This window comes from Mandrillus leucophaeus, unplaced genomic scaffold (genome assembly GCF_000951045.1).
Source record: "Mandrillus leucophaeus isolate KB7577 unplaced genomic scaffold, Mleu.le_1.0 Scaffold243, whole genome shotgun sequence".
NCBI lineage: Eukaryota > Metazoa > Chordata > Mammalia > Primates > Cercopithecidae > Mandrillus > Mandrillus leucophaeus.
The window spans coordinates 2,547,255-2,569,464 of NW_012102510.1; the positions used below are offsets into that span (position 1 = coordinate 2,547,255).

At 54.3% G+C, this 22,210-nt stretch overlaps 1 protein-coding gene across 5 annotated transcripts in view; it reads left to right on the plus strand.

Moving 5' to 3' along the window:
* The window catches only part of RBM10 (RNA binding motif protein 10), a 38,762-nt gene extending 18,261 nt beyond the window's left edge, over positions 1-20,501 (plus strand). For 2 of the 5 annotated variants that reach the window (XM_011982831.1, XM_011982832.1), the window contains exons 3-24: positions 3,021-3,204; positions 4,731-4,961; positions 6,806-6,875; positions 8,683-8,756; positions 10,169-10,255; positions 12,786-12,846; positions 13,001-13,177; positions 13,562-13,722; positions 13,894-13,991; positions 14,101-14,188; positions 14,897-15,083; positions 15,183-15,322; positions 15,425-15,542; positions 15,627-15,718; positions 15,847-16,011; positions 18,745-18,894; positions 18,992-19,057; positions 19,132-19,320; positions 19,408-19,482; positions 19,759-19,865; positions 19,946-20,075; positions 20,162-20,501. In XM_011982831.1, the coding sequence (XP_011838221.1) occupies positions 3,021-3,204; positions 4,731-4,961; positions 6,806-6,875; positions 8,683-8,756; positions 10,169-10,255; positions 12,786-12,846; positions 13,001-13,177; positions 13,562-13,722; positions 13,894-13,991; positions 14,101-14,188; positions 14,897-15,083; positions 15,183-15,322; positions 15,425-15,542; positions 15,627-15,718; positions 15,847-16,011; positions 18,745-18,894; positions 18,992-19,057; positions 19,132-19,320; positions 19,408-19,482; positions 19,759-19,865; positions 19,946-20,075; positions 20,162-20,287 (2,776 nt within the window). In that variant the 3' untranslated portion in view covers positions 20,288-20,501. The remainder of the gene's footprint in view (positions 1-3,020; positions 3,205-4,730; positions 4,962-6,805; positions 6,876-8,682; positions 8,757-10,168; positions 10,256-12,785; positions 12,847-13,000; positions 13,178-13,561; positions 13,723-13,893; positions 13,992-14,100; positions 14,189-14,896; positions 15,084-15,182; positions 15,323-15,424; positions 15,543-15,626; positions 15,719-15,846; positions 16,012-18,744; positions 18,895-18,991; positions 19,058-19,131; positions 19,321-19,407; positions 19,483-19,758; positions 19,866-19,945; positions 20,076-20,161) is intronic. The other 3 variants (XM_011982833.1, XM_011982834.1, XM_011982835.1) reach the window with 3 other exon arrangements.
* The last annotated feature ends 1,709 nt before the right edge of the window (positions 20,502-22,210 follow it).

Sequence of the window (22,210 nt, forward strand, 5' to 3'; positions counted from 1 at the left end):
AAAAAAAAAAAAAAAAAAAAAAAGGATGGTTAAATGGTAAATGTATATTTTACCACAATAAAAAAAATCTAGAAAAAATATACAGAAATTAAAATTTTAAGTTTATTTTAGGCCATGTGCAGTGGCTCACGTCTGTAATCTCAGCACTTTGGGAGACTGAGGCGAGAGGATCACTTTAGTCCAAAAGTTCAAGATCATGCTGGGCAACACAGTGAGATCCTGTATCTATAAAAAATTTGAAAATTAGCTGGATATGGTGGTGCATTCCTGTAGTCCCAGCTAGTTGGGGCTGAGATGGGAGGATTGCTTAAGCCCAGGAGGTAGAGGCTACAGTAAGCTATAGTTGCCTGGGCAGCAGACCGAGACCTTGTCTTAAGTAAAATAAAGTTTATTTTAAAACAGTCTATCCAATGTAGTTTTAATTATCATCTTTCTCTTGAGATGGAGTCTCACTCTGTCATTCAGGCTGGAGTGTAGTGGTACACTCATAGCTCACTGTAACCTAGAAGTCCTAGGCTCAAGCAGTCCTCTCGCCTCAGCCTCCTGAGTAGCTGGGACTATAGATGTGCACCACCATGCCCAACTAATACGTTGTGGTGGTGATTGATGGTGGTTTTGTAAAGACGGGATCTTGCTATGTTGTCCAGGCTGGTCTTGGCCTCAAGCGATCCATCCTCCCACTTTGGCCCTGCAAAGTGCTGGGATTACAGGATGAGCCATCTCACCTAGCAAAATTTTCATCTTTCATTGTAAGTGAAATAGAGCATCTTTTCAGATACACGTAGTTTATATTTTTATCTGTGAATTCTGTTCACTTCCTTTCCCCATAGTTTTTCCTAGTTTATTGTCTTTTGACTTGGTTAATGATGTTTTTTGTTTTTCTGTTTTTCTCTCCAAGCAAAAGTATTTTATTTTTATGTAGTTGAATTTAGTAATCTTTTCTTCTGTGGCTTCTGGATTTGGATTATAGGTTTCCCCATTTCAAGATTATAAAGAAATTATTCAATTATTCTATATTTTCTTCTTTTACTTTTATGATTTCATTTCTTTCTTTGTTTTTTGTTTGTTTGTTTGTTTGTTTGTTTTAAAGACAGAGTCTTACTCTGTCATCCAGACTGGAGTTCAGTGGCTTGATCTTGGCTCACTGCCGCCTCTGCCTCCCGGGTTCAAGGGATTCTCCTGCCTCAGCCTCCCAAGTAGCTGGGATTACAGGCGCATGTCACCACACCTGGCTAATTTTTGTATTTTTAGTAGAGATGAGGTTTCACCATGTTGGCCAGGCTGATCTCGAATTCCTGACCACAAGTGATCTGCCCACCTCAGCCTCCCAAAGTGCCGCCCACGCCTGGCCTGTGGTTTCATTTCTTATATTTAAATCTTTGATCTGTTTGAAATATATGCTGGTATATATGTGAAATATAGTCATAATATCTTGCACATGTCTAGGTATTTAACCTTTTTGATGAATTGTACTTGGGACCTTTCTATTTTCCAAACAGTGGTTACATTAATTTGTACCCAGCATCCTTACTGATTTATTATTTATAACAGTTTTTTCAGTTGATTCTCTTAGGCTTTGCAGGTATATTCTCTTATCATTTACAAATAATGGTAATTTTACCTTCTTCTTTCCAGCTTTTAACCTTTTTTCTTCCTTCCCTGTTTAATTGTTTTAGCTAGTGTCTTTAGAATAATGTTAAGAATGCTGTTGATAACGGACATTCTCATGTTGTTCCCAACCAGAATTGGAATCCTGTTAGTATAGTAGCATTCTTCTATGTCATCTAGTTTTTTCTATTTTAAGTAAACATATATTGGTTGCTTTTAGAATGCTTTTTTAGTCATTATTTGTTCAAAATAATTGTTGAGCGCCTACTGAGTGCTAGGGAATATGGCAGTGAGCCAAGGTCCCCTCATTTCCTGGAGCCCATATTCTAGTAATTTTTTAACTCATCAAGGAAACACAGATTAGGCCATGCACAGTGGTGGAGGCCTGTAATCCCAGCACTTGGAAGGCTGAGGTGGGTGGATCACTTAAGCCCAGGAATTTGAGACCAACCTGGCAATGTGGTAAAACCCCATCTCTACAAAAAATACAAAAATGAGCTGGGTGTGGTGGCATGTGCCTGTGGTCCCAGCTACTCAGGAGGCTGAGGTGGGAGGATGGCTTGAGTCTGGGAAGTTGAGGCTGCAGTGAACCCTGATCATGCCACTGCCCTCCAGCCAGGGCACCAGTGCCAGATCCATTCTCAAAAAAAGAGAAAAGAAAAATGCAGATGAAATCAGCTTTGAGATAATTATTTTACAGTTATTGCGGTAGGAGAAATTTTAATGAAAGAGCTGCTAGTGTCGGCAAGGTGACAGTGAAGCAGGGGCAGGGCACGTGGTGCAAGACAGGGAGGAGGGCCCTCACCCTTGGGGATCCTGCAAACTGCATGGGACCTTGGTGAGCATTTTGGTGTTTGATACTGAGACTGAGGGGGAACCACTGAAGGGACTGAGATGGGTTTGAGTGGCTTTGCCTTAGAGAGCACTCATATTTGGGATTTGGGATGTAGAGACTGAACTGGGGAGGTCCAGGTAGAAGTGAGGAGACCAGCCAGGCCACAACCAAGGTGCTCATGAGAGAAGCCAGCGGCATGGACCGGAGAGTGACATAGGACCAGAGAGAGGCGGGTTGCAGTTCAGAGATGTGGAGTAGATATTTAGGAATCTCTGTTCAGGGGCAGGCCTGAGGGCTTCCAAAGAATAGAGTAGAGGGAGGGAAAATGAAAGTTTACAGGGGAGAAACCTGGCAGACACTGCCTTAACCAGATGACCAAGGTTAACATCACCAGAGCTAAGTCATGGTGGTAGCATGTACTTCCTTATCTGATAGGATCAGAAGGGCTCCTCATTTCTGTTGTATGCTCCTCCAAAACAACAAAACCCTATAACCATGAGAACACATCACCTGGGCCTCTTGCACCTTTTAGAAAGGGCAACCTTCTGATCCCTCCCCATCCTTCTTCCTCCACTAGTGGTGGTCGTGGTGACAGGACTGGGCGCTATGGAGCCACTGACCGCTCGCAGGATGATGGTGGGGAGAACCGCAGCCGAGACCACGACTACCGGGACATGGACTACCGTTCATATCCCCGCGAGTACGGCAGCCAGGAGGGCAAGCACGACTATGACGACTCATCTGAGGAGCAGAGTGCGGAGGTGAGGAGGGGTGAGCTGCGCCAGGCCTGACTGGGATGGGCTCCCGAGGGCCCTCTGTGTCTGGCTGCAGCACCGTGTGCAGGCGGCTCTCCACTCCCATGCCTTCAGACTGTGCTCGGTGGCTTTGCCTCACCTGGAGGGCCTGTTCCCACTCCCCTCTCTGAGGGCTCCTCTCCCAACCTGGGTCTCCCTGGCTTCCACATGCTTGGCTCTGTACTTCTGAGGGCCCCTGGCCACCACTCTTTCCTTCTCCCTGTTGTTCAGTTCGGGCCCATGGCTCACTGTGAACCCTGTACTGCCCACTCCCAGCCAACTTGAGCACTTGAAGAGCCTCTTCCGTGGGACCCGGCGTCTGGGGTTGGGAGGACAACCAGGGGAATGCAGACTACCAAGCTGAGGAGCTCTGGGAGGCCAGCCATGGACATTCCCAGTGGTGACAGAGCCCCTAGACAGAAGGGAAGGACACTTCTGGAAAAGCCAGTGCCATGTTGGGTAGTTCACCCTAGCCTGAGGGATGAGGCATGATGTTTACACCATCAGGAGCCCCTACCCGAGGGGAACAAACAGGCTTGCCTTAGGGGAATCCCAGTTGGAGGGGCAGTCAGGGCCCTGGTCCACACGAGCAGGCAGCTCTCCTGTCCAGCAGGCTGGGAAGGGTGTTCTTGCAAGCCCAGCCCTAGGGGGCAGGCTGTGAGCTGCCCACTGCCCTCTGGAGGGTCCAGGGCGAAAACTCCTTTGGTGGACTGCCTGGCTTCTCCAGTGGCAGCTGTCAAGCTGTGCCCAGACGTCTCCAGGAGCACTGGGCCCTGGCCAGGGTAAGAATGGAGCACCAAGTTATCTGGCGCTTCCCCACTGTGGGTAGGAGGGCTTTGGCCCGAGGCCTGGTCTGCTTAGTCCTGGAATAGATGAATGGGCAACAACCCAGAGCCCAACAGCCATACCATTTTGAGCGTGGTGTGTGGTGGAGGACTGGCCAAGGCTGAGGATCAGGGACTGAGGAGGAAGTGTCTGCAGCCCTCACACCACCTCTACCAGCTCTTGCTGGCTGGCTCTGGCTGAGATCTGAAGCTGTTCTTATGCCCCTAGCTTAGTTGCAGGGTGGAACCATAGGAGACACACAGCCTTCGGTGGTACAGTGAGCAATTGAGCACACCCCCTGAGCTGGCCAGAGAGGAGGGGGAAATCAAGGGTGGGGTCTGGTGTGCTGACCCCAGGCCGTCTTGCCTCAAGGAGGTTTAAGCTGTGTTTTGTCAGCTACCTTTGAGAGATCCCCCCGCAACACCAATACTGCCACCTACCTCTCCCCACCCCCTGAAGGCAGTCCCCAAAAGGACCCCATGGAGAATTTCCAGGCCCAGAAGGATTGCAGACCAGGGCCTGCCCACCCTGCCTGCCTGAGCCTTTAGCCGGAGCCCGCACATCCCTGGCTTTCAGAGCCTGCCCGCCTCACAGAGCCAGCGGCCAGCTCCTAGGCCTGCCCAGACTGACTGCCCGTCTGGTGTCACTCATCTCATTCTGTCGGCCAGGATTCCTACGAGGCCTCCCCGGGCTCCGAGACTCAGCGTAGGCGGCGGCGGCGGCACAGGCACAGCCCCACCGGCCCGCCGGGCTTCCCCCGAGACGGCGACTATCGGGACCAGGACTATCGGACCGAGCAAGGGGAGGAGGATGAGGAGGAGGAGGATGAGGAGGAGGAGGAGAAGGCCAGTAACATCGTCATGCTGAGGATGCTGCCACAGGCAGCCACTGAGGATGACGTACGTGCCCCCCATGGCCCCGGGCAGGAGGCCAGGCTGGGTCTCCTCCAGGGCCCTCAACTTTTCCCCACCCCTCCCTCACCCGCAACCTCAGTGCCTTTCATCCCTTCTCCCCCTCCAGCTCCTATCCCCCAGCACTGATCCGTCCTCTGTGGGCAGGTCCCATTGGCCCCCCGGTCTGGAGGGAGGAGTGTCAGAGAGGCCGGCTTGGCCAAGGGGCAGCGGCTGTGGGTATCCGGCAGTGGTGGGTTTGGGCGGGAGAAGAGCAGTCCTGCACATTCCACTGGTCGTCCAGCCATTTTGCATGTGTGTATCAAGGGCCAGATACTCACCGGGCCAGTGCTGGCTATTGCTGGTAGCAGAGATGACACTGGGGCCCTGCAACCATTGGGGGAGGGGTGGGATTTTCTGAAATTTCCTTCTCCTTTTTCCCCATCCTCTTTTGTCAGCAGCCTGGCCTGGCCTCAGAGCCTTGGGTGGCTGTTAACAGCCTCCCCGCCTGCCTCCCTTTCCTCGAGTTTCCTTTTCATACATACTTCTCATGACAGCCACACTGAAGCCCCATGAGGCCTACCAGAATAACTTCCAAGAATAGTCTCCCTGATCCTGGTCCTTCTTAGTCCACTCCGCCACCCCTCACCCCCCACCCCCATGAATTCTCTGAAATTCCCTCACCCCCTAGCCCTCCTCTGAAATCTGCTAGCTGCTCATTTTGTAGCAGAGAAAATCCCACTTGTGTATTTGAGGGTTTCTAAGGTCTGGCCCACCTGCCCTGTCCAGGGTCAGACAGTAGCTGGTTGCTGACATTTGTTGAGAATGTATCTCAGGATGGGCCATGTGTTAGGTGTGATTCAGTCCCCATGGCATCCCAACAGGGAAGGTACTGAGTGGGAATGTGACTTGCCTGAGGTCTTACAGCCAGTGAATGGTGGAGTGGAGCTGGAGTCTGAACCCAGGCAGCTGGACCCCAGAGCGCACTTTTTGCTGCTTCCTCAGCCTTCCCTGAGTTTGGAGTCCTGATAAGCTCTTCTGTGTGTTTTTCCTTTTCATCCTGTGTATGGGTGTGTGTAAGTCTAATCTCCTGTCTTGTTTAACCTGGTGGGGAAACTGAGGCCCAGAGACATGAAGACTCCTTCCCAAGAATGGTTGGCATAGGCTCCTGGTCCTCTGTGAGAGACCTCACTGGCCTAGAGACCCTGCCTCACCTGGTCCAAATCCTGAATTGCCTCTGCAGTCTCGCTCTGGCCTACTCCATCCAGGAAGCAATCCCCAGGACTATATCTTTTTGCTTTTTGTCTCCACCCTAAGTTATTGCTGCAGTCATGGTCTAGGGTACATGGCTGGGATTTGCTCAGACTCCTGTCCTCCCCAGTTTGGCATTTATGTCATGGATCTCTTTTGACGCAAGCTGCAGGTCAGCGGGGCAGGGGCGGGGGCGTGGGTTATCCCCTTGCCAAGGGCAAGAATTGCTTCCCAGGTTTCCTTACTTCGTGGCTGCCACTGAGCCCTTTGTCAGATCACCCTGCCCACCGTTCTTAAGTGGCTGGCTCACTTGCTTTCTTGTTCTCTGTGTCCCTGAGGGTCGTCCTGCTGCCATGCTTTACCTTGCTCTGTGCCCATTTCTTCATTTGATTCACTTTCTGCAAGTCTGGGGCTGAAAGTCAAGACTGTGAACTGGTGTGGGCCTGGGGCTGTTGTCACTCAGGGAAAAGCTGCGAAAGAGGCAGAGGAGACTGTGTGCACATCACGGATGACCCCTTGGGATCCAGAGGCCTCCAGCCAGCCTCAGGTACCCAGCGGCCCCATTGTGCTGAGCCTGCCCCACTCTGTATCTCCCCATATAGATCCGTGGCCAGCTGCAGTCCCACGGCGTGCAAGCACGGGAGGTTCGGCTGATGCGGAACAAATCTTCAGGTGAGCTTTTGTTCCCAGTGCCCTCCCCTTCCAGTGGCCAGCCTCAGCCTCGGAATCTCCCTCCTACCTCTGCCTTCTCCCCGACTCCCTCCACCACCTTCCTGCCACAGCTGGGAATGGGCAGTGTGGGGGGTGCCCTCTCTTCTCTCCCCTTCCCCACACTCTCCTCACAGCTCCAGCCAAAAGCCTCTTCAATGGGGCTGTCGGGGCAGGGGTGCAGCTCTGAGCTGAGCTGGGTGCTCCCCGGGGTCACGGCCAGGGCCAGGCTCCCAGGCATCTCCTCTCTGGGACTCTTGAGTATCTGAGATGGTAACCCCCTCCCATACACTCCCTTCCCTCTCCTTTCTTCTTCCTCTGCCCCTCACTTTCCCCTACATTTTTTGGTAACAGCCTCTGACCAGAAAGTAGCTCTGACGTGGTGGTCCCACGTGTGTGTCCCAAGGGGGAAGCAGGGGATGGCTCTTATCCAAGGACACATCCCAAGGAACAGCCAGGACTTCCTGGCCTCGCCTGTTCCCTCCCTCCCTCTTGCAGGCTGCTTGGAGCTGGCCTGAGGTTAGCAGGGTGGTGGTGGGGGGAGTTGTCTCTACAGGACCTCTGCCCAGGCTCCCCAAGGCAGGCACAGTGGGGCCTCACTCTGCCTGGGCTTCTCTCTCCATCTCTCAGTCTCTCCTCCCCACACCTCCATCTCTCTCTCTCTCTTTCTCTCTCTCTCTCCCTTTCTCCCTCTCTCTCTTTCTCTCTCTGCCCCCCCCCCCACTTATATTATTCATTCCATCCTCCTATGCATCCTAATGGTTATTCTTTTGAACATTAAGCATGCCCCCCCAAGCCCCTCTCATCCAAGCCCTCCCCGTGTATCTGCCTCTAAAGGACATGCTATCCTGAGGCCTCAACCCTGAATCCCTTTCCTAAGCCTGGAGTCTTGGTTGCATGTAGGTCTTGCTCTGCATCACCCCAACTACACCACACATGGACAGCTTCTGGGTCTCTCTCTCCCCAAGGTGTTACAGGTGCAGACCCCTCGATGGCCCTGGGCGCTTCTCCCAGGCACCCATTGATTCTTACCTCTAAGGTCCTCCTGGCCAATCCTGGCCACCATTCTCCTTTTGTCCAGGGGAACCTGGACTGTTTGTGGCTGTAGTCTCCACCCTGTGGCCCTGAGGTGGCTCCCTAGCGAGGCCCGCCTCCCCTGCGCTGCGGTGAGGCTGAGATGAGGTCGTGTCTTTAACCGCCCCTGGTTCTCAATGGGCCAAGAGCCTTCCTAGCCTCACAGAACAGCCTGGCCCAGCTTCTCTTTTGCTCCTGTGATTCAACACCTGTTACAGGACCCCTCCTGGGTGCCCCTGACCTCGAGCCGGGTCCGCCCTGGAGTTACGTATTGTGGCTTGTGTGGAGCCAGCAGCCTGCCCACCGTCCCCTACCTCCTTCTCTGGAGGCAGATCTCTCGTATTCTTTCCCTCCCGGCTGCTTCTCTCCGTCTCTGTCACCCCAGGCTGGCTCGGCAGGTCTGCCCGAGCCCCATCTCTTTCTCTCTTCCCAGTTGGTGTGTGTGTCTCTCCCACTACCGACCTCTGGTCTCTGTTTTTCTCCCTTCGCCTTCCCTGCCCCACCTGGCCATCTACCTTGCCCCCCACACCTGCTAGTCTTTCTCTCTCTGATTGCCTCTTTCTCTTTCTTCCTTTCTCCTCTTCCCCTTTCCCTCTCTCTGCCCCCGTCCTCTCCCCTCGGGTCCCGCCCCCGGGAACGCCGTGTGTCCAAAGCTGTTGACTAACCCACTGCGTCTGTATCTGAATGCTGTCTCCAGGTCAGAGCCGGGGCTTCGCCTTCGTCGAGTTTAGTCACTTGCAGGACGCTACACGATGGATGGAAGCCAATCAGGTTGCTTTGCCGCACTTGAACCCCCCCCCAAACAAATACTACTTTGTAATCGAGCGCTCCCCATCGCCTGATTCTTATGGACACAGTTCCCTGCCCTGTGGCCCTGTGTCCCATCCCCCCTGCCCCCTCTCTTCCCTTCCTGACCCTCACTATCTCCTCTTCCCATCTCTCGCTACCCCACTGGGCTTCCCATCCAGAGCCCACACTCACCACTGGCCCCTTCCTACCACCAGGCACTAGCGCTGCCCCTTCACCTCTCCCAGCTGACCGTTCAGAGAAACAGCTGCCAGGGTGGGTTCTTTCACCTAGCTTCCCACTCCCCCCGGGCGGGGGTGGGGGTGGGGCACCCCTCTCTGGGGTTAGCCAGAGCCAGGACCTCATTCTACCCTCAGGACCACTGGAAGTCCTGCCAGTGAGGAGCTTAGCTATTGGCACAGTCACTAGCAAGACTCATTTTGTCAGCCCCCTCCCTGCATGTGAATTTGGCCCTTTGATTTTCATGCAAGGGGACAGCACTGCTCTGTTGATCTCAAGTTCCTGTCGAGTATGATAGTTTTATCGACACCCTGGCCTCACTTCGCCGCCCCTACCCTTCCTATCACATCTCCACGCTCACAGGAGGTACTACCTCAGGCAGCTCCGTCTTCTCGGCAAGGACCCGTGCACAGTCAGCCCCCGGGGGAGCCTCTTCCCCAAGCCTGGCTCGGGATCCCAACTCAGCAGCTTTGGGACCTCCGAGACCCAAAGATCTGCCTGGACACCCACCCCTGCCCAGATCCCTGGTGTAGGGCACTGGAGAGAAGTTTCAGGGGAGGAAGGGGCAGAGGTGGTAGAATGGGGGATCCCGGCAGAGGCAGCCCTGAGGCCGTCTCCTCAGGGTCGGTAGGCTAGTGCCACGGGCCCAGGACCCAGCCATCCATGGGAAGACGGCCTCACGGCAGAAACTTCCATCTGTTCGAAATGGCTCTTTCTTTTTCCCCTTCTCCAGCACTAGCGCACCTGCGCTCTCTTTCTCTTTCTCTGCCCTCTCCCTCCCCCTCCCTGTCTCCCCTTACCCCCCAAGTGTAACCTGTGTAGTCCTGGCCCTGGGTGTGGCCTGGCAGTGTCAGGGCCGAGTGGGGGTTTCTCCCCACTGTCCGGCAAGCGTCGGTCAGCCGAACACTGTGTGCCTGGTGGTGTGTGTTCACATGTGTGCGTGCGTGTGCCCGGCAGAGCAGCAAACAGCTGCGCCCGAGAGCTGTGGCGCTTTCCCTCCCTACTTCCCTTCTTCCCTCCATCCGCTCTCCGACCTCCCTCCGTTCCCTGTCCCTCATCCATCCAGCTGAAGGGCTCGCTCACTCTCTTCTCCTGTGCTGAAACGGTGCGTGGGGCACTGCTGCCTGGGCCTCACTGTGCTCTGCTTTTTCCTGCAGCACTCCCTCAACATCCTGGGCCAGAAGGTGTCGATGCACTACAGCGACCCCAAGCCCAAGATCAATGAGGACTGGCTGTGCAATAAGGTACAGGGGCGGTGGGCAGCAGTTGTCATGGACAGAGACAGCAACACAGCAGTGGCGGCGATCCCTCCCTCCCTCCCTCTCCCACTCTCTCCCCCACTCTTTCTCCCCCCATCTCTCCCTCTCCCCCAATCTCTCTCCTTTCCCTCCCTCCCTCTCTCTCATTCTCTATCCCTTGATCGCTCAGCTTGAGTAGTCACCATTCCTAGCCAGCCATATACAAATGTGTAGTGAGCGTTCACTTGATGCAGGCTCTGTCCTCCTAAAATGCAGTCTTGCCTGGAGTTCCAGTAGACTTTAAGGAAATATATACGTGGATGATGAATTAGTAACAGTGTAGGCTTGAAGTGGTGGTGTGGAGAATGTGGGCTTCAGAGCCAGACTGGCTGAAATGAGACTGTCCTAGATTGGCCTTGATTTTGGCCAAGGTGCTTAGCCTCTCTTTGCCTCACTTTCCCCATCTCTAAAATGTGAGTATTAATGACACCTCTCCCAAAAGGTGGTTGGGAGGATTCAGCTCTGTTAATGAGAGGGTAACACTCAGAACAGCACCTGGCCCACAGTTAACACAGTCGAATTGTTAACTAATCATGAAAGCAAAGCACAGAGCGTTCTGAGAGCCCATATCAGGTAGCTCAAGCCTGAAGGCCACTCTGACCAGGCCACGTCAAAACTGAAACTGGAGGCTATGGTTTTGTAGTCACCTCTGTCTTCCCTAAGGGGAAGTTGAGGCTCAGAGAGGTGGAACTATGGGTGAACCTTTAGCTATGCCCTGTGCCTTGCTCCTGATCACAGGAACTTGGATGCCACAGTGGCTTTAGGTCTGCCCTGGGGCCAGCATTGTGATTCTACAGTTTGTAGAGGCCCCAACCCTCTCCCCAGGAAGTACTCTGCCTAGTCAGGGAGAGTGGTGCATCTGTTTTTTTTTTTTTTTTTTAAAGTCCTATCAGAGGATTGGTGCTCAACATTTCTGGAGAGGGAAAGACAAAGTGACAGTGGAACTCCTTCCTGTATTTCCAGATAGCCTCAAAACCAGGGAATTCTCTTTTTTTTTTTTTTTTTTTTTTGAGACAGGATCTGGCTCTGTCACCAAGGCTAGAGTGCAGCAATCTGGGCTCACTGCAACCTCTGTCTCCAGGGCTCAAGCCATCAGCCTCCAGAGTAGCTGGGACCATAGGCGCATGCCACCATGCCCACTAATTTTTGCCTGTTTTTTTTTTTTTGGTAGAGAGGGTTTCGTCATGTTTGCCAGGCTGGTCTTGAACTCCTGAGCTCAAGCAGTCCTCCCGCCTCGGCATCCCAAAGTGCTGGGATTACAGGCATAAGCCACCACGCCCAGCCCCAAACCAGGGAATTCTCATGAACTCCTTCCCCTCCCCTGCATCCTGTTGGCCACCAGGTCCTGTCACTTCCATCACAGAAACGCCACCTTCCCTCCCTCGCCATTCCCGCTGCTCATGCCAATCGTCACGCTCTCACCCGCTCGCTATGGAGCCCTCTCTGGTATGCCGGCCTCTTGTCCTCTTTCTCCCATGCCCTCACCTGGAACATTCCTCAAAACCACCTCTGACCACCCACGCCCATCCTCCTCTGCTTAACCAGCCCCAGCTCAGCTTAAGCATAAGATCCTCCATTACCTAACTGACTTCCTTCCCTGGCCTTGGCTTTTGCTTCTCCCCTTACTCTCCCACACCAGTTTTGGAAAGTCCAGTGTTCCCTCCGATAACAATTCCTCCCCAGCAAGGCTTAACAAAATGAAACTTCTGGGCATCCCAGGTCAGACGTCCCTGCTTCTGTGCAGGGACTGTCCCTGCCAAGTAAGTGGCACCCCACCCCCAGCCCGTTTCCTTCCCCGAGCCCCTGCTGGATGGTCCACACAGACCGACCTGCCCCTCTTCATGCTGCATCTGCCCCCGTGCTATTAGGCCATGAGGGCAGAGACCATGTTCTGGCCATGTGCAGCAGGACCTGGCCCAGGACTGGTGCTTAGTACCTGAGTCTGGAATAGAGATGGAATGTAGTAGAAGCTGGGTATCCAGATGCTGGAACATTCAAGGAAAATTTGTCAAGCAAAGCAGGATCCAACCCAGTCCTAGAGCTAAGAGGAGGGGTGCAGGTCTGGCCAGAGGCTACTGACTTCTAGGGCTGAAACGCTGAAAGGTTTCTGAATAGAGAAGCAAGTTTCAGGGAGAGGAACCTAATAAAGGGATTGAATACGTGAGGCGGGAAACAGTCCTGGGAGTTGGTGGCCTTAAGAAGGCAGAGGAAGGAGAGGAGGGAGTTGTTGTAACAAGGGGGGAGTTGTTCATTCCTGAGCTGAGCGGGCTGGCACAGAGAACAAATGAGAGTCTGGAAAGGGAAGATGCACAGTACTGAGAACCACATCAGAAGGTTCAGAAGGCACCTGCCACCCTTGCCTGGGGACTTTCCTTCCTGGGGCACTGCGGGGTCCCTGGGAGATCTCTGTATCCAAGTTTGGAGGGTGCAGTGGGAAATCCCTGCTCCCTCTGACGGCCTGGCCTGTGCCTCACAGTGTGGCGTCCAGAACTTCAAACGCCGAGAGAAGTGCTTCAAATGTGGCGTGCCCAAGTCAGGTGAGGCCCACCTACCCCTCGCACTACCCAGGGCGGGGCGATTGGGGAGAAGGGAAGGTGAGGAGTCTGTGCTCAAGGCTTGGTATAGGGAGGAGGGTGACCAGTCATGGAGCCTCCCCCTTATCACCAGCCTGTCTCCCACTGCCCCTGACAGAGGCAGAGCAGAAGCTGCCCCTCGGCACGAGACTGGATCAGCAGACACTGCCACTGGGTGGCCGGGAGCTGAGCCAGGGCCTGCTTCCCCTGCCGCAGCCCTACCAGGCCCAGGGAGTCCTGGCCTCCCAAGCCCTGTCACAAGGCTCAGAGCCAAGCTCAGAGAACGCCAATGACAGTGAGTCAGTTGTTCCTTCTTCCTCTGTGCCCTAGGGTGTCTGGGCTGGGCTCACCAAGACCAGAGAAATGGCAGTGAGCAGGACCTCATCCTCATGGAATCTCCACTTGGTGCGGGGATAGACATTTGATGTAGGGAGAGCAGAGGGAGTGGCAACATCCTACCTGACTTTGGGGGTGTGTCGGGAAGGTTCTCAGTAGACAGGCAGCCAGCCTGGCACCTGGACCGCCAAGCAGAGTTGATCCCGGAGGAAGCAGTGAGGGAAGCGGCAGTTGCAGAGGCATGGGGGGTTGGGGCAGAGGAAAGGGAGCGGTGGGGGGCATTGAAGGGCAGGGCTGGCAATAGTGCCGGGGGCGTCCTCTAACACTGGGCCCCTTCCCACAGCCATCATTTTGCGCAACCTGAACCCACACAGCACCATGGATTCCATCCTGGGGGCCCTGGCACCCTACGCAGTGCTGTCCTCCTCTAACGTGCGCGTCATAAAGGACAAGCAGACCCAACTGAACCGCGGCTTTGCCTTCATCCAGCTCTCCACCATCGTGGTGAGGGCGGCACAGTTGGGGGCCGGGCAGCCAGGTTCCCGGCCCCCAGGGTGGGGAGGAGGGTCCCTTTCCCCAGCCTCCTACCGCGGCCCCCAGCCTGGAAACCGGGCAATGGAGCCGGGGGCCTCCCCGGGCCTGACCCTTCTGTCCCTGCCTCACCTCCTCCCACAGGAGGCAGCCCAGCTGCTGCAGATCCTGCAAGCCCTGCACCCACCACTCACCATCGACGGCAAGACCATCAATGTTGAGTTTGCCAAGGGTTCTAAGAGGTCAGGGCCCCACCTATGTGCCTTCCCACCCTTCCCCTCCCCACCCTCCCACTCCCCCCCACCGCTTGGGGCCTGCCATCTCACTCCCAGTCTCTAACATCCTCCTCAGGGACATGGCCTCCAATGAAGGCAGTCGCATCAGTGCTGCCTCTGTGGCCAGCACTGCCATTGCTGCGGCCCAGTGGGCCATCTCACAGGTACTCAGACCCCTTGTGCCTCCCAGCGTCCTGAGACCTGGGCTTTCTCAACCCTCCTGCACCCTCTCTGAAGCAGGAAGGCTGGCTTGCTATCCATGGATGCAAAACCCTCTCCCAATAGCTGGCATGGCCATTCTACCTTGCTCCTGGCTCTCTAGACCCCCTGGGACATTCCCCTTCATCATCACCGTAGCTTGCTTCCCAATTGCCTCCCGTGCGCTCATGTACGACGCCATTGTGCCTGGCATTCTGTTCTGTTTGGTGGGGTTTTTATTGTCCTGAATTGGTATGATATACACATATCCTTATATGTAATATATACATATATGATATACACATATCATATGTTCCCGAATAAAAATAATGTATAATGTGGTTGAGAGAAAATTGGGAGAAGAGAATAAAGAAGTGAGAAGATGGTGTCTTCCTTGGCCTGACACCCAACACACACACCACACACAGCAGAATCAGCAGAATCAGCCCTGGAACATTTTGGCGTTCGTCTGTTTTTATGTCTTGTGTTTGCCACTGGCCTATTTGTTCTCTTGTGGCCAGGCAACCCTTGCTTTCCACTTGTCTTAGGCTGCATGCTTTTCTGTCAGGTAGAAACACTAGCCCCACGTGTGGAACAGATGCTTCTAGCAGGTTCCCCACCTCCCCATCCCCACACCTTCCTGTTCTAATGAACCCCTCCCACCTGCCCTTCAGGCCTCCCAAGGTGGGGAGGGTGCCTGGGCCACCTCCGAGGAGCCGCCGGTCGACTACAGCTACTACCAACAGGATGAGGGCTATGGCAACAGCCAGGGCACAGAGTCTTCCCTCTATGCCCATGGCTACCTCAAGGGCACCAAGGGCCCTGGCATCACTGGAACCAAAGGGGACCCCACCGGAGCAGGTGAGCATCTCTCTCTGCAGCTGTGGTGGGGGCCAGCAGGCATAGAATCCCCGGCCCCATTATTCACAGGCATTCTCCCTGCCCTGTCCTTCCTTACAGGTCCTGAGGCCTCCCTAGAGCCTGGGGCTGATTCTGTGTCGATGCAGGCTTTTTCTCGCGCCCAGCCTGGTGCTGCCCCTGGCATCTACCAACAATCAGCCGAGGCAAGCAGCAGCCAGGGCACTGCTGCCAACAGCCAGGTGAGTGAGCCCTGTGGGTATGTATCCCAGGGAGGCAGGCAGGTGGCAGGGGTGGCATGGGCAGACACTGAGCCCTGTTCTCCTGTCTGGCCCCATGACCAGTCGTATACCATCATGTCACCCGCTGTGCTCAAATCTGAGCTCCAGAGCCCTACCCATCCTAGTTCTGCTCTCCCACCGGCCACCAGCCCCACTGCCCAGGAATCCTACAGCCAGTACCGTGAGTAGCCACAGCCTGTGGGTAGGGATGGGGAGTTCTTAATAAAGCAGGGAAGAGTGTGACCCCACTCCCCTCACCCCCTAGCTGTTCCCGATGTCTCCACCTACCAGTACGATGAGACCTCCGGCTACTACTATGACCCCCAGACCGGCCTCTACTATGACCCCAACTCCCAGGTGATAGGGCAGCCCAGAGAGGGCAGAGAGGGATGGGGTCGGGTCAGGTCGCATCGGGGGCAGCTGGCCCTGCAGGTTCCCTTCACAAGGTCTTCCCTCACATCCCTTCTTCACTCCTCCTCCCTCAGTATTACTACAATGCTCAAAGCCAGCAGTACCTGTACTGGGATGGGGAGAGGCGGACCTATGTTCCCGCCCTGGAGCAGTCGGCCGATGGGCATAAGGAGACGGGGGCACCCTCGAAGGAGGGCAAAGAGAAGAAGGAGAAGCACAAGACCAAGACAGCTCAACAGGTGAACACCGGGGTCCAGCAGTCACTGGCTGACTGTGTGGTGTCTTCCAGCAGCGGCACTCTGTCAGTTCTCGCCCTCTCCTGCCAAGGGAGATGGCAGGCGGGTGTGGATGTGGGCGGTGACTGCTTAGCAGACCATGCTCCTGCTCCAGCTCTGCTCTTTGCTGAATGGCCTTGAGCCAGAGCAGTCTCCTCAGTGCGTGACAGGGTTGCCCAACTCCAGGAGGTGGCTTGTGCCATCCGAGTAAGCCCTGTCAGGTGTCTTCTGTCCCATGGTGGGGACCCTCACATGCTGCTGGTGGATATGTATATGTATGCCAGAGAAATTCTCACAGACCCATAAAGGGGTGGGCAGGAAAAAAGCCCTGCAGTGTTTTGTGGGAGTGGGCAAATGGAGGGCACCTCAGTGTCTGTCTGTGGAGAAAGGGTGTGACACTGTGAGTGTAGCATTTACAAGCAAGCACAAAGTGTTCCCTCAGCAACCTGGTGAATTCTAAAAATGGTGCTGTGCTGGCGGGGGAAACATGGAAATACAGAATGTGGCATTGTGTCATGCATATAAATTCAAATTATACACAGATAAACATTCCTATGCATTTTAAAATGATAAAATGGAAATGCACAACAAATGTGACAGCGTGGGTATGTGTGAGGGGAAGAGGAGTGTCTTCATCCATTTGCTGCTCTATAACAATACCACAGACTGGGTAATTTATAAGGAAAAGAGATTGATTTGGCTCACAGTTCTGTAGGCAGGGAAGCCCAGTGGTGTTGGCATCTGGTGAGGGCCTTCTTGTTGCATCATAACATGCTCAAAGGGCAAGAGAGCATGCATTAGAGCAAGAGAAAATTGGGCCAAACTCCCCCTTTTTATCTGGAACCCACTCTCAGTGATGGCATTAAATGGAGACTCAAAAGGTGGAGGGGGGCCGGGAGCGGTGGTTCACGCCTGTAATCCCAGCACTTTGGGAGGCCGAAGCAGGCAAATCACCTGAGGTCAGGAGTTCGAGACCAGCCTGGCCACGTGGCGAAACCCCGTCTCTACTAAAAGTACAAAAATTAGCCGGGCATGGTGGCAGGCGCCTGTAATCCCAGCTACTCAGGAAGCTGAGGCAGGAGAATCGCTTGAACCCAGGAGGCGGAGGTTGCAGTGAGCTGAGATCATGCCATTGTACTCCAGCCTGGGCGACAAAAGCAAGATTCCTTCTCGAATCATATATGTATATATATATAAAGGTGGAGGAGGTGGGAGAGGGTGAAGGATGAGAAATTACTTAATGGGTATGATGTACATTATTTGGCTGATGGATGCTCTAAGAACCCTGACTTCAGCGCTATACAATCTGTGCATGTAACAAAAGCACTTGTTTATTTTATTTATTTATTTATTTTTTTGAGATGGCGTTTCACTCTTATCGCCCAGGCTGGAGTGCAGTGGCGCAATCTTGGATCACTGCAGCCTCCACCTCCTGGGTTCAAGCAATTCTCCTGCTTCAGCCTCCCAAGTAGCTGGGATCACAGGCATCCGCCACCATGCCCGGCTAATTTTTTTGTAATTTTTGTAGAGACGGGGTTTCGCCATGTTGACCAGGCTGGTCTCGAACTCCTGACCTCAGGTGATGTGCCCGTCTCGGCCTCCCAAAGTGCTGGGATTACAGACATGAGCCACGGTGCCCAGCTACAAAAGCACTTGTTACCCCATAAACTTGGACAATTTTTTTAAAAAGCAGCCGTGATCTCTTGAGGAGGGCAGAGCCTTCGTGACCTAATCACCTCTGAAAGGCCGTGCCTGTCAACACTGTTGCATTAGGGATTAAATTTTTTTTTTGAGACAAAGTTTCATCCTTGTTGCCCAGACTGGAGTGCGATGGTGCAATCTCAGTGCACTGCAACTTCTGCCTCCCAGGTTCAAGCAATTCTCCTGCCTCAGCCTTCCGAGTAGCTGGGATTACAGACATCCGCCACCACGCCCAGCTAATTTTGTACTTTTATTAATAGAGCTGGGATTTCACTATGTTAGCCAGGCTGGTCTCAAACTCCTGACCTCAAATGATCCACCCGCCTCGGCCTCCCAAAGTGCTGGGATTACAGGTGTGAGCCACCGCACCCAGCCGAGATAAAGGCTCACCTGTCAACGCTGTTGCATTAGGGATTACATTTCTGACACATGAACTTTGAGGGACAAAAACCATAGCAGAGAACACAGCCAGAGAGGGGCTTGACAAGAAGCACTGGTGACTGGTGACAGAAAATAGGAACTTGTACTACTATGTCCCTCACCTTCTGCTTGTTCTGCCTCAGCTTCCCCTCATCTGCCTCCCAGATGGACCCGCCACCCTGTCCACACTGCTTCTGCCACCTCACCATTATAGACAGTGGGGGTAGGGGCACGGGGTGTGTTCAGTGATGAGGTCAGGAGTAGCCAGGTGCCAAGTGCCTTGCAGGCTGTGGTTGCTAGTGTTTGGGTTTTTTCTTGGTGTGATGGGAGGCGAAGGAAGGGTTTTAAGGACATTGTATTTGGGGTGGAAGTGGCTTATACTTCGTAAAAGGGTGCTCTACTGGGAGAAGGGGTCAGGAGCCATAGCCCAGAGGCCAGATGAAGCCTTCTGCAGTGGTTCAGGCTAGGGATAGTGGCCGGCCTGTGTTTGAGGATGCAGGACAGTGGGTCAGCGGATAGTTGGTAGCCCCAGGGGCATAAGCGTTCTGGGAACCTCACCTCCACTCTCACCCCCAGATTGCCAAGGACATGGAACGCTGGGCCCGCAGTCTCAACAAACAAAAAGAAAACTTCAAAAATAGTTTCCAGCCTATCAGCTCCCTGCGAGATGACGAGAGGCGGGAGTCGGCCACTGCAGATGCTGGCTATGCCATCCTCGAGAAGAAGGTGTGTTGGGGCCACCCCCTTGCACCCTGCCCCACAATCTTGTCCTTCCTTTGGGCCCTCTGCGGAGTCCCTGAATTTCTGTGTCCCTCCACCCCAGGGAGCACTAGCCGAGAGACAGCACACCAGCATGGATCTCCCGAAATTGGCCAGTGACGACCGCCCAGTGAGTGCCTAAGGCAGAGAGGGGCGGGGGCTCTGATCTGGCCAGGCCTGACCGCCCACCCTCACCCTCTATAGAGCCCTCCGAGAGGGCTGGTGGCAGCCTACAGCGGGGAGAGTGACAGTGAGGAGGAGCAGGAGCGTGGGGGCCCCGAGCGGGAGGAGAAGCTCACCGACTGGCAGAAGCTGGCCTGTCTGCTCTGCCGACGCCAGTTCCCCAGCAAAGAGGCGCTCATCCGGCACCAGCAGCTCTCAGGGCTCCACAAGGTAACTGAGTGGATGATTGGCAGGGCATGCTGGGGCTTGGCCCACTGAGGCTCAACCTCTTCACTTCTTATCCTGTCCCCCTTACAGCAAAACCTTGAGATTCACCGGCGAGCCCACTTGTCAGAAAACGAGCTAGAAGCACTAGAGAAGAATGACATGGAGGTGAGGTGTGACCTGCCCCTGGGCTCCCTCCCCTCTGTCCCTCCCAAGTCCCCATCACCTCAGGCAGCTGGAGTTCAGTTTCTCACGTGGTAACCCCATGAGCCTTCTTCCCCATTCTCCTACCTCGGCTGCTTGTGCCCGTGATGGCCTGACCCTCAGGACCTGAGCCTCATTAGCCAGATGGCACACCCTGTGGGACCCCACTCCCCATGCCTGTGTTGCCTGAGAAAAGAGACTAGCTCCGCAACATTCACACACACACACACAAACTTTCAGCAAATGAAGTACCGGGACCGTGCAGCTGAACGCAGAGAGAAGTATGGCATCCCCGAGCCGCCAGAGCCCAAGAGGAGGAAGTACGGCGGCATATCCACAGCCTCCGTGTGAGTGGCTGGACCAGGTGAGGGGGTCTGGGGCCTGGGGCTGGCAGGCCAACCACTCATGCTGTGCACCGCCCCTGCAGAGACTTCGAGCAGCCTACTCGGGACGGGCTAGGCAGTGACAACATTGGCAGTCGCATGCTCCAGGCCATGGGCTGGAAAGAGGGCAGCGGCCTGGGCCGCAAGAAGCAGGGCATTGTAACGCCCATCGAGGTGAGTCTCAGGCAGTCCTGTCCCATCCCCTAGCACCCCTCACAGCATCCCCCACCAGCCTGACAGAGCCTGCCTCCCTCACACAGGCCCAAACACGGGTGCGGGGCTCCGGCCTGGGTGCACGGGGCAGCTCCTACGGGGTCACCTCAACCGAGTCCTACAAGGAGACACTGCACAAGACAATGGTGACCCGCTTCAACGAGGCCCAGTGAGCAGCTTCAAGAGCAACTTCTCCACATGTCGGGTGTCCATCCTGGGGCAGGGAAGGACAGAGTGTTGGATGGCTGGGACGGAGCCTTGCTCTTGTCGGCCAGCCCACTCCCCAGCCAGAGAGGGCTTGACCAAATCAAACTGAGGTGGTGACTTTTGTCGGAAAATTGGGCTGGGATCATGTCCTTTTTTGTAATAAAAGCTGAAAAGCCTGCACATTGGCCTCTCCTCTTTCTCGTGCTCTAGCCCAGTTGTGTAGTTTATAAAGACACGGGGGCCCAAGCAGATGGACAGGGGCCCTTATATCAGGCCAAGGTGGATGGCAGTGGTGGCATTCACAGTGTCTGGAACATAGTGGCTACTAGAACATGGGGTTCTGACCTGTACCCCAACCCATGATATCCTGCTTGTGACCCCTCTCCCTTGTTGGGTCCAGCAGGTTATACTGTACCAGGAAATCCAGTATCACCACGCATGAAGCCCCCCGATCAGAGCTAGGACTGGGAATCCCCATCCCCTGTCCTTGCTGCCCCCCAGCTGTACTTAGCCTTCAGTCCCAAGGCTAAACTGCAATTTGTGTCCCTAGATCTGGGGATAATGCCCTCAGGCATTTCCAAGTAGAAGACAGCAGGTACTCAGGCACCAGTTGGCCCAGAGCCCTCAACATGCTGATGACTTCAGAGTAGGGGAGGTGGAGCTTGGCCTGCAAATCCAAGGCCAGGTCCCAGGGATGCCCCTTGAGAACGATTCAGGCCTACCTTCTCTGTTGTTACCACAGCACCCCACCCCTCTAGTCACTGCAACGCATGATTCCCAAGTATGTGCTTGTGCTCTCAGCAGAGGTTCTGGGTACAGTGGACTGTGACGCTGGGGCTGCCCTCTTCCAGGCCTCAGAGGGCCACAGTGTGAAAGGGAGATGGTGCTAGAAGACCAGTTGGTGCAAAGCCCCTCCCCCATTTATTAATATACATTGTGACACCACCCTGCACCAGTCATGGGAGGTGGGGTTAGAAAGAAGGGACCCCTAGAGGTAGGATGGTGCTGATCTGGGGTGGCGGGTGTTGCCCGATGAAGGAAGGGGATGGGAGAAAAAAGGGGTGAAGGAAACAGGAATAAAAAGAGGCCTCTTGGGCCTGGGCACAGTGAATTGCACCTGTAAGTAATCCCAGCACTTTTAGGAGGCTGAGGCACGCAGATCACTTGAGCTCAGGGGTTCAAGACCAGCCTGGACAACATAGCCAGACCCTGTCTCTACAAAAAAAAAAAAAGGCTGGGCACAGTGATTTCATGCCTGTAATTCCAGCATTTTGGGAGGCCGAGGCAGATGGATCACTTGAACTCAGGAGTTTGAGACCAGCCTGGGCAACATGGTGAAACCCCGTCTACAAAAAAAATGTACAAAAATATAGCCAGCTGTAGTGGCGCACACCTGTAATCCCAGCTACTCGGGAAGCTGTAGTGGGAAGATTGCTTGAGCCTGGGAGGTGGAGGTTGCAGCGAGCTGAGATCGCGCCCCTGCACCCCGGTTTGGGGGACAAGAGTGAAACCCTGTCTTGAAAAAAAGAGGCTGCCCTAGTCTCAGGATGGGTGTGTCTTAGCAGAGACGCCTCCACGTTCCCTTCCCTCTTCCCACCCCAGAGCACTGCTCCCAAAATCCCACAACAAGGAACCCTCATACCTCAACTGGCAGGAGTGCAAAATAGTACAGCCACTCTGGAAAACTGACTGCTTCCTATAAAGTTAAAGTATGCTTAACCTATGGCCCAGCAATTCTACTCTTAGATATTTAGCCCAAATACATGAAAACATGTCAACAAAAGACTTGCATACGTATATTTGTAGCAGCTGTATTCCTAATAGCCAAAAACTGGGAACAACCCAAATGTCCAACTAGAGAAGAATGGATACAGTGTGGTATATTTGTA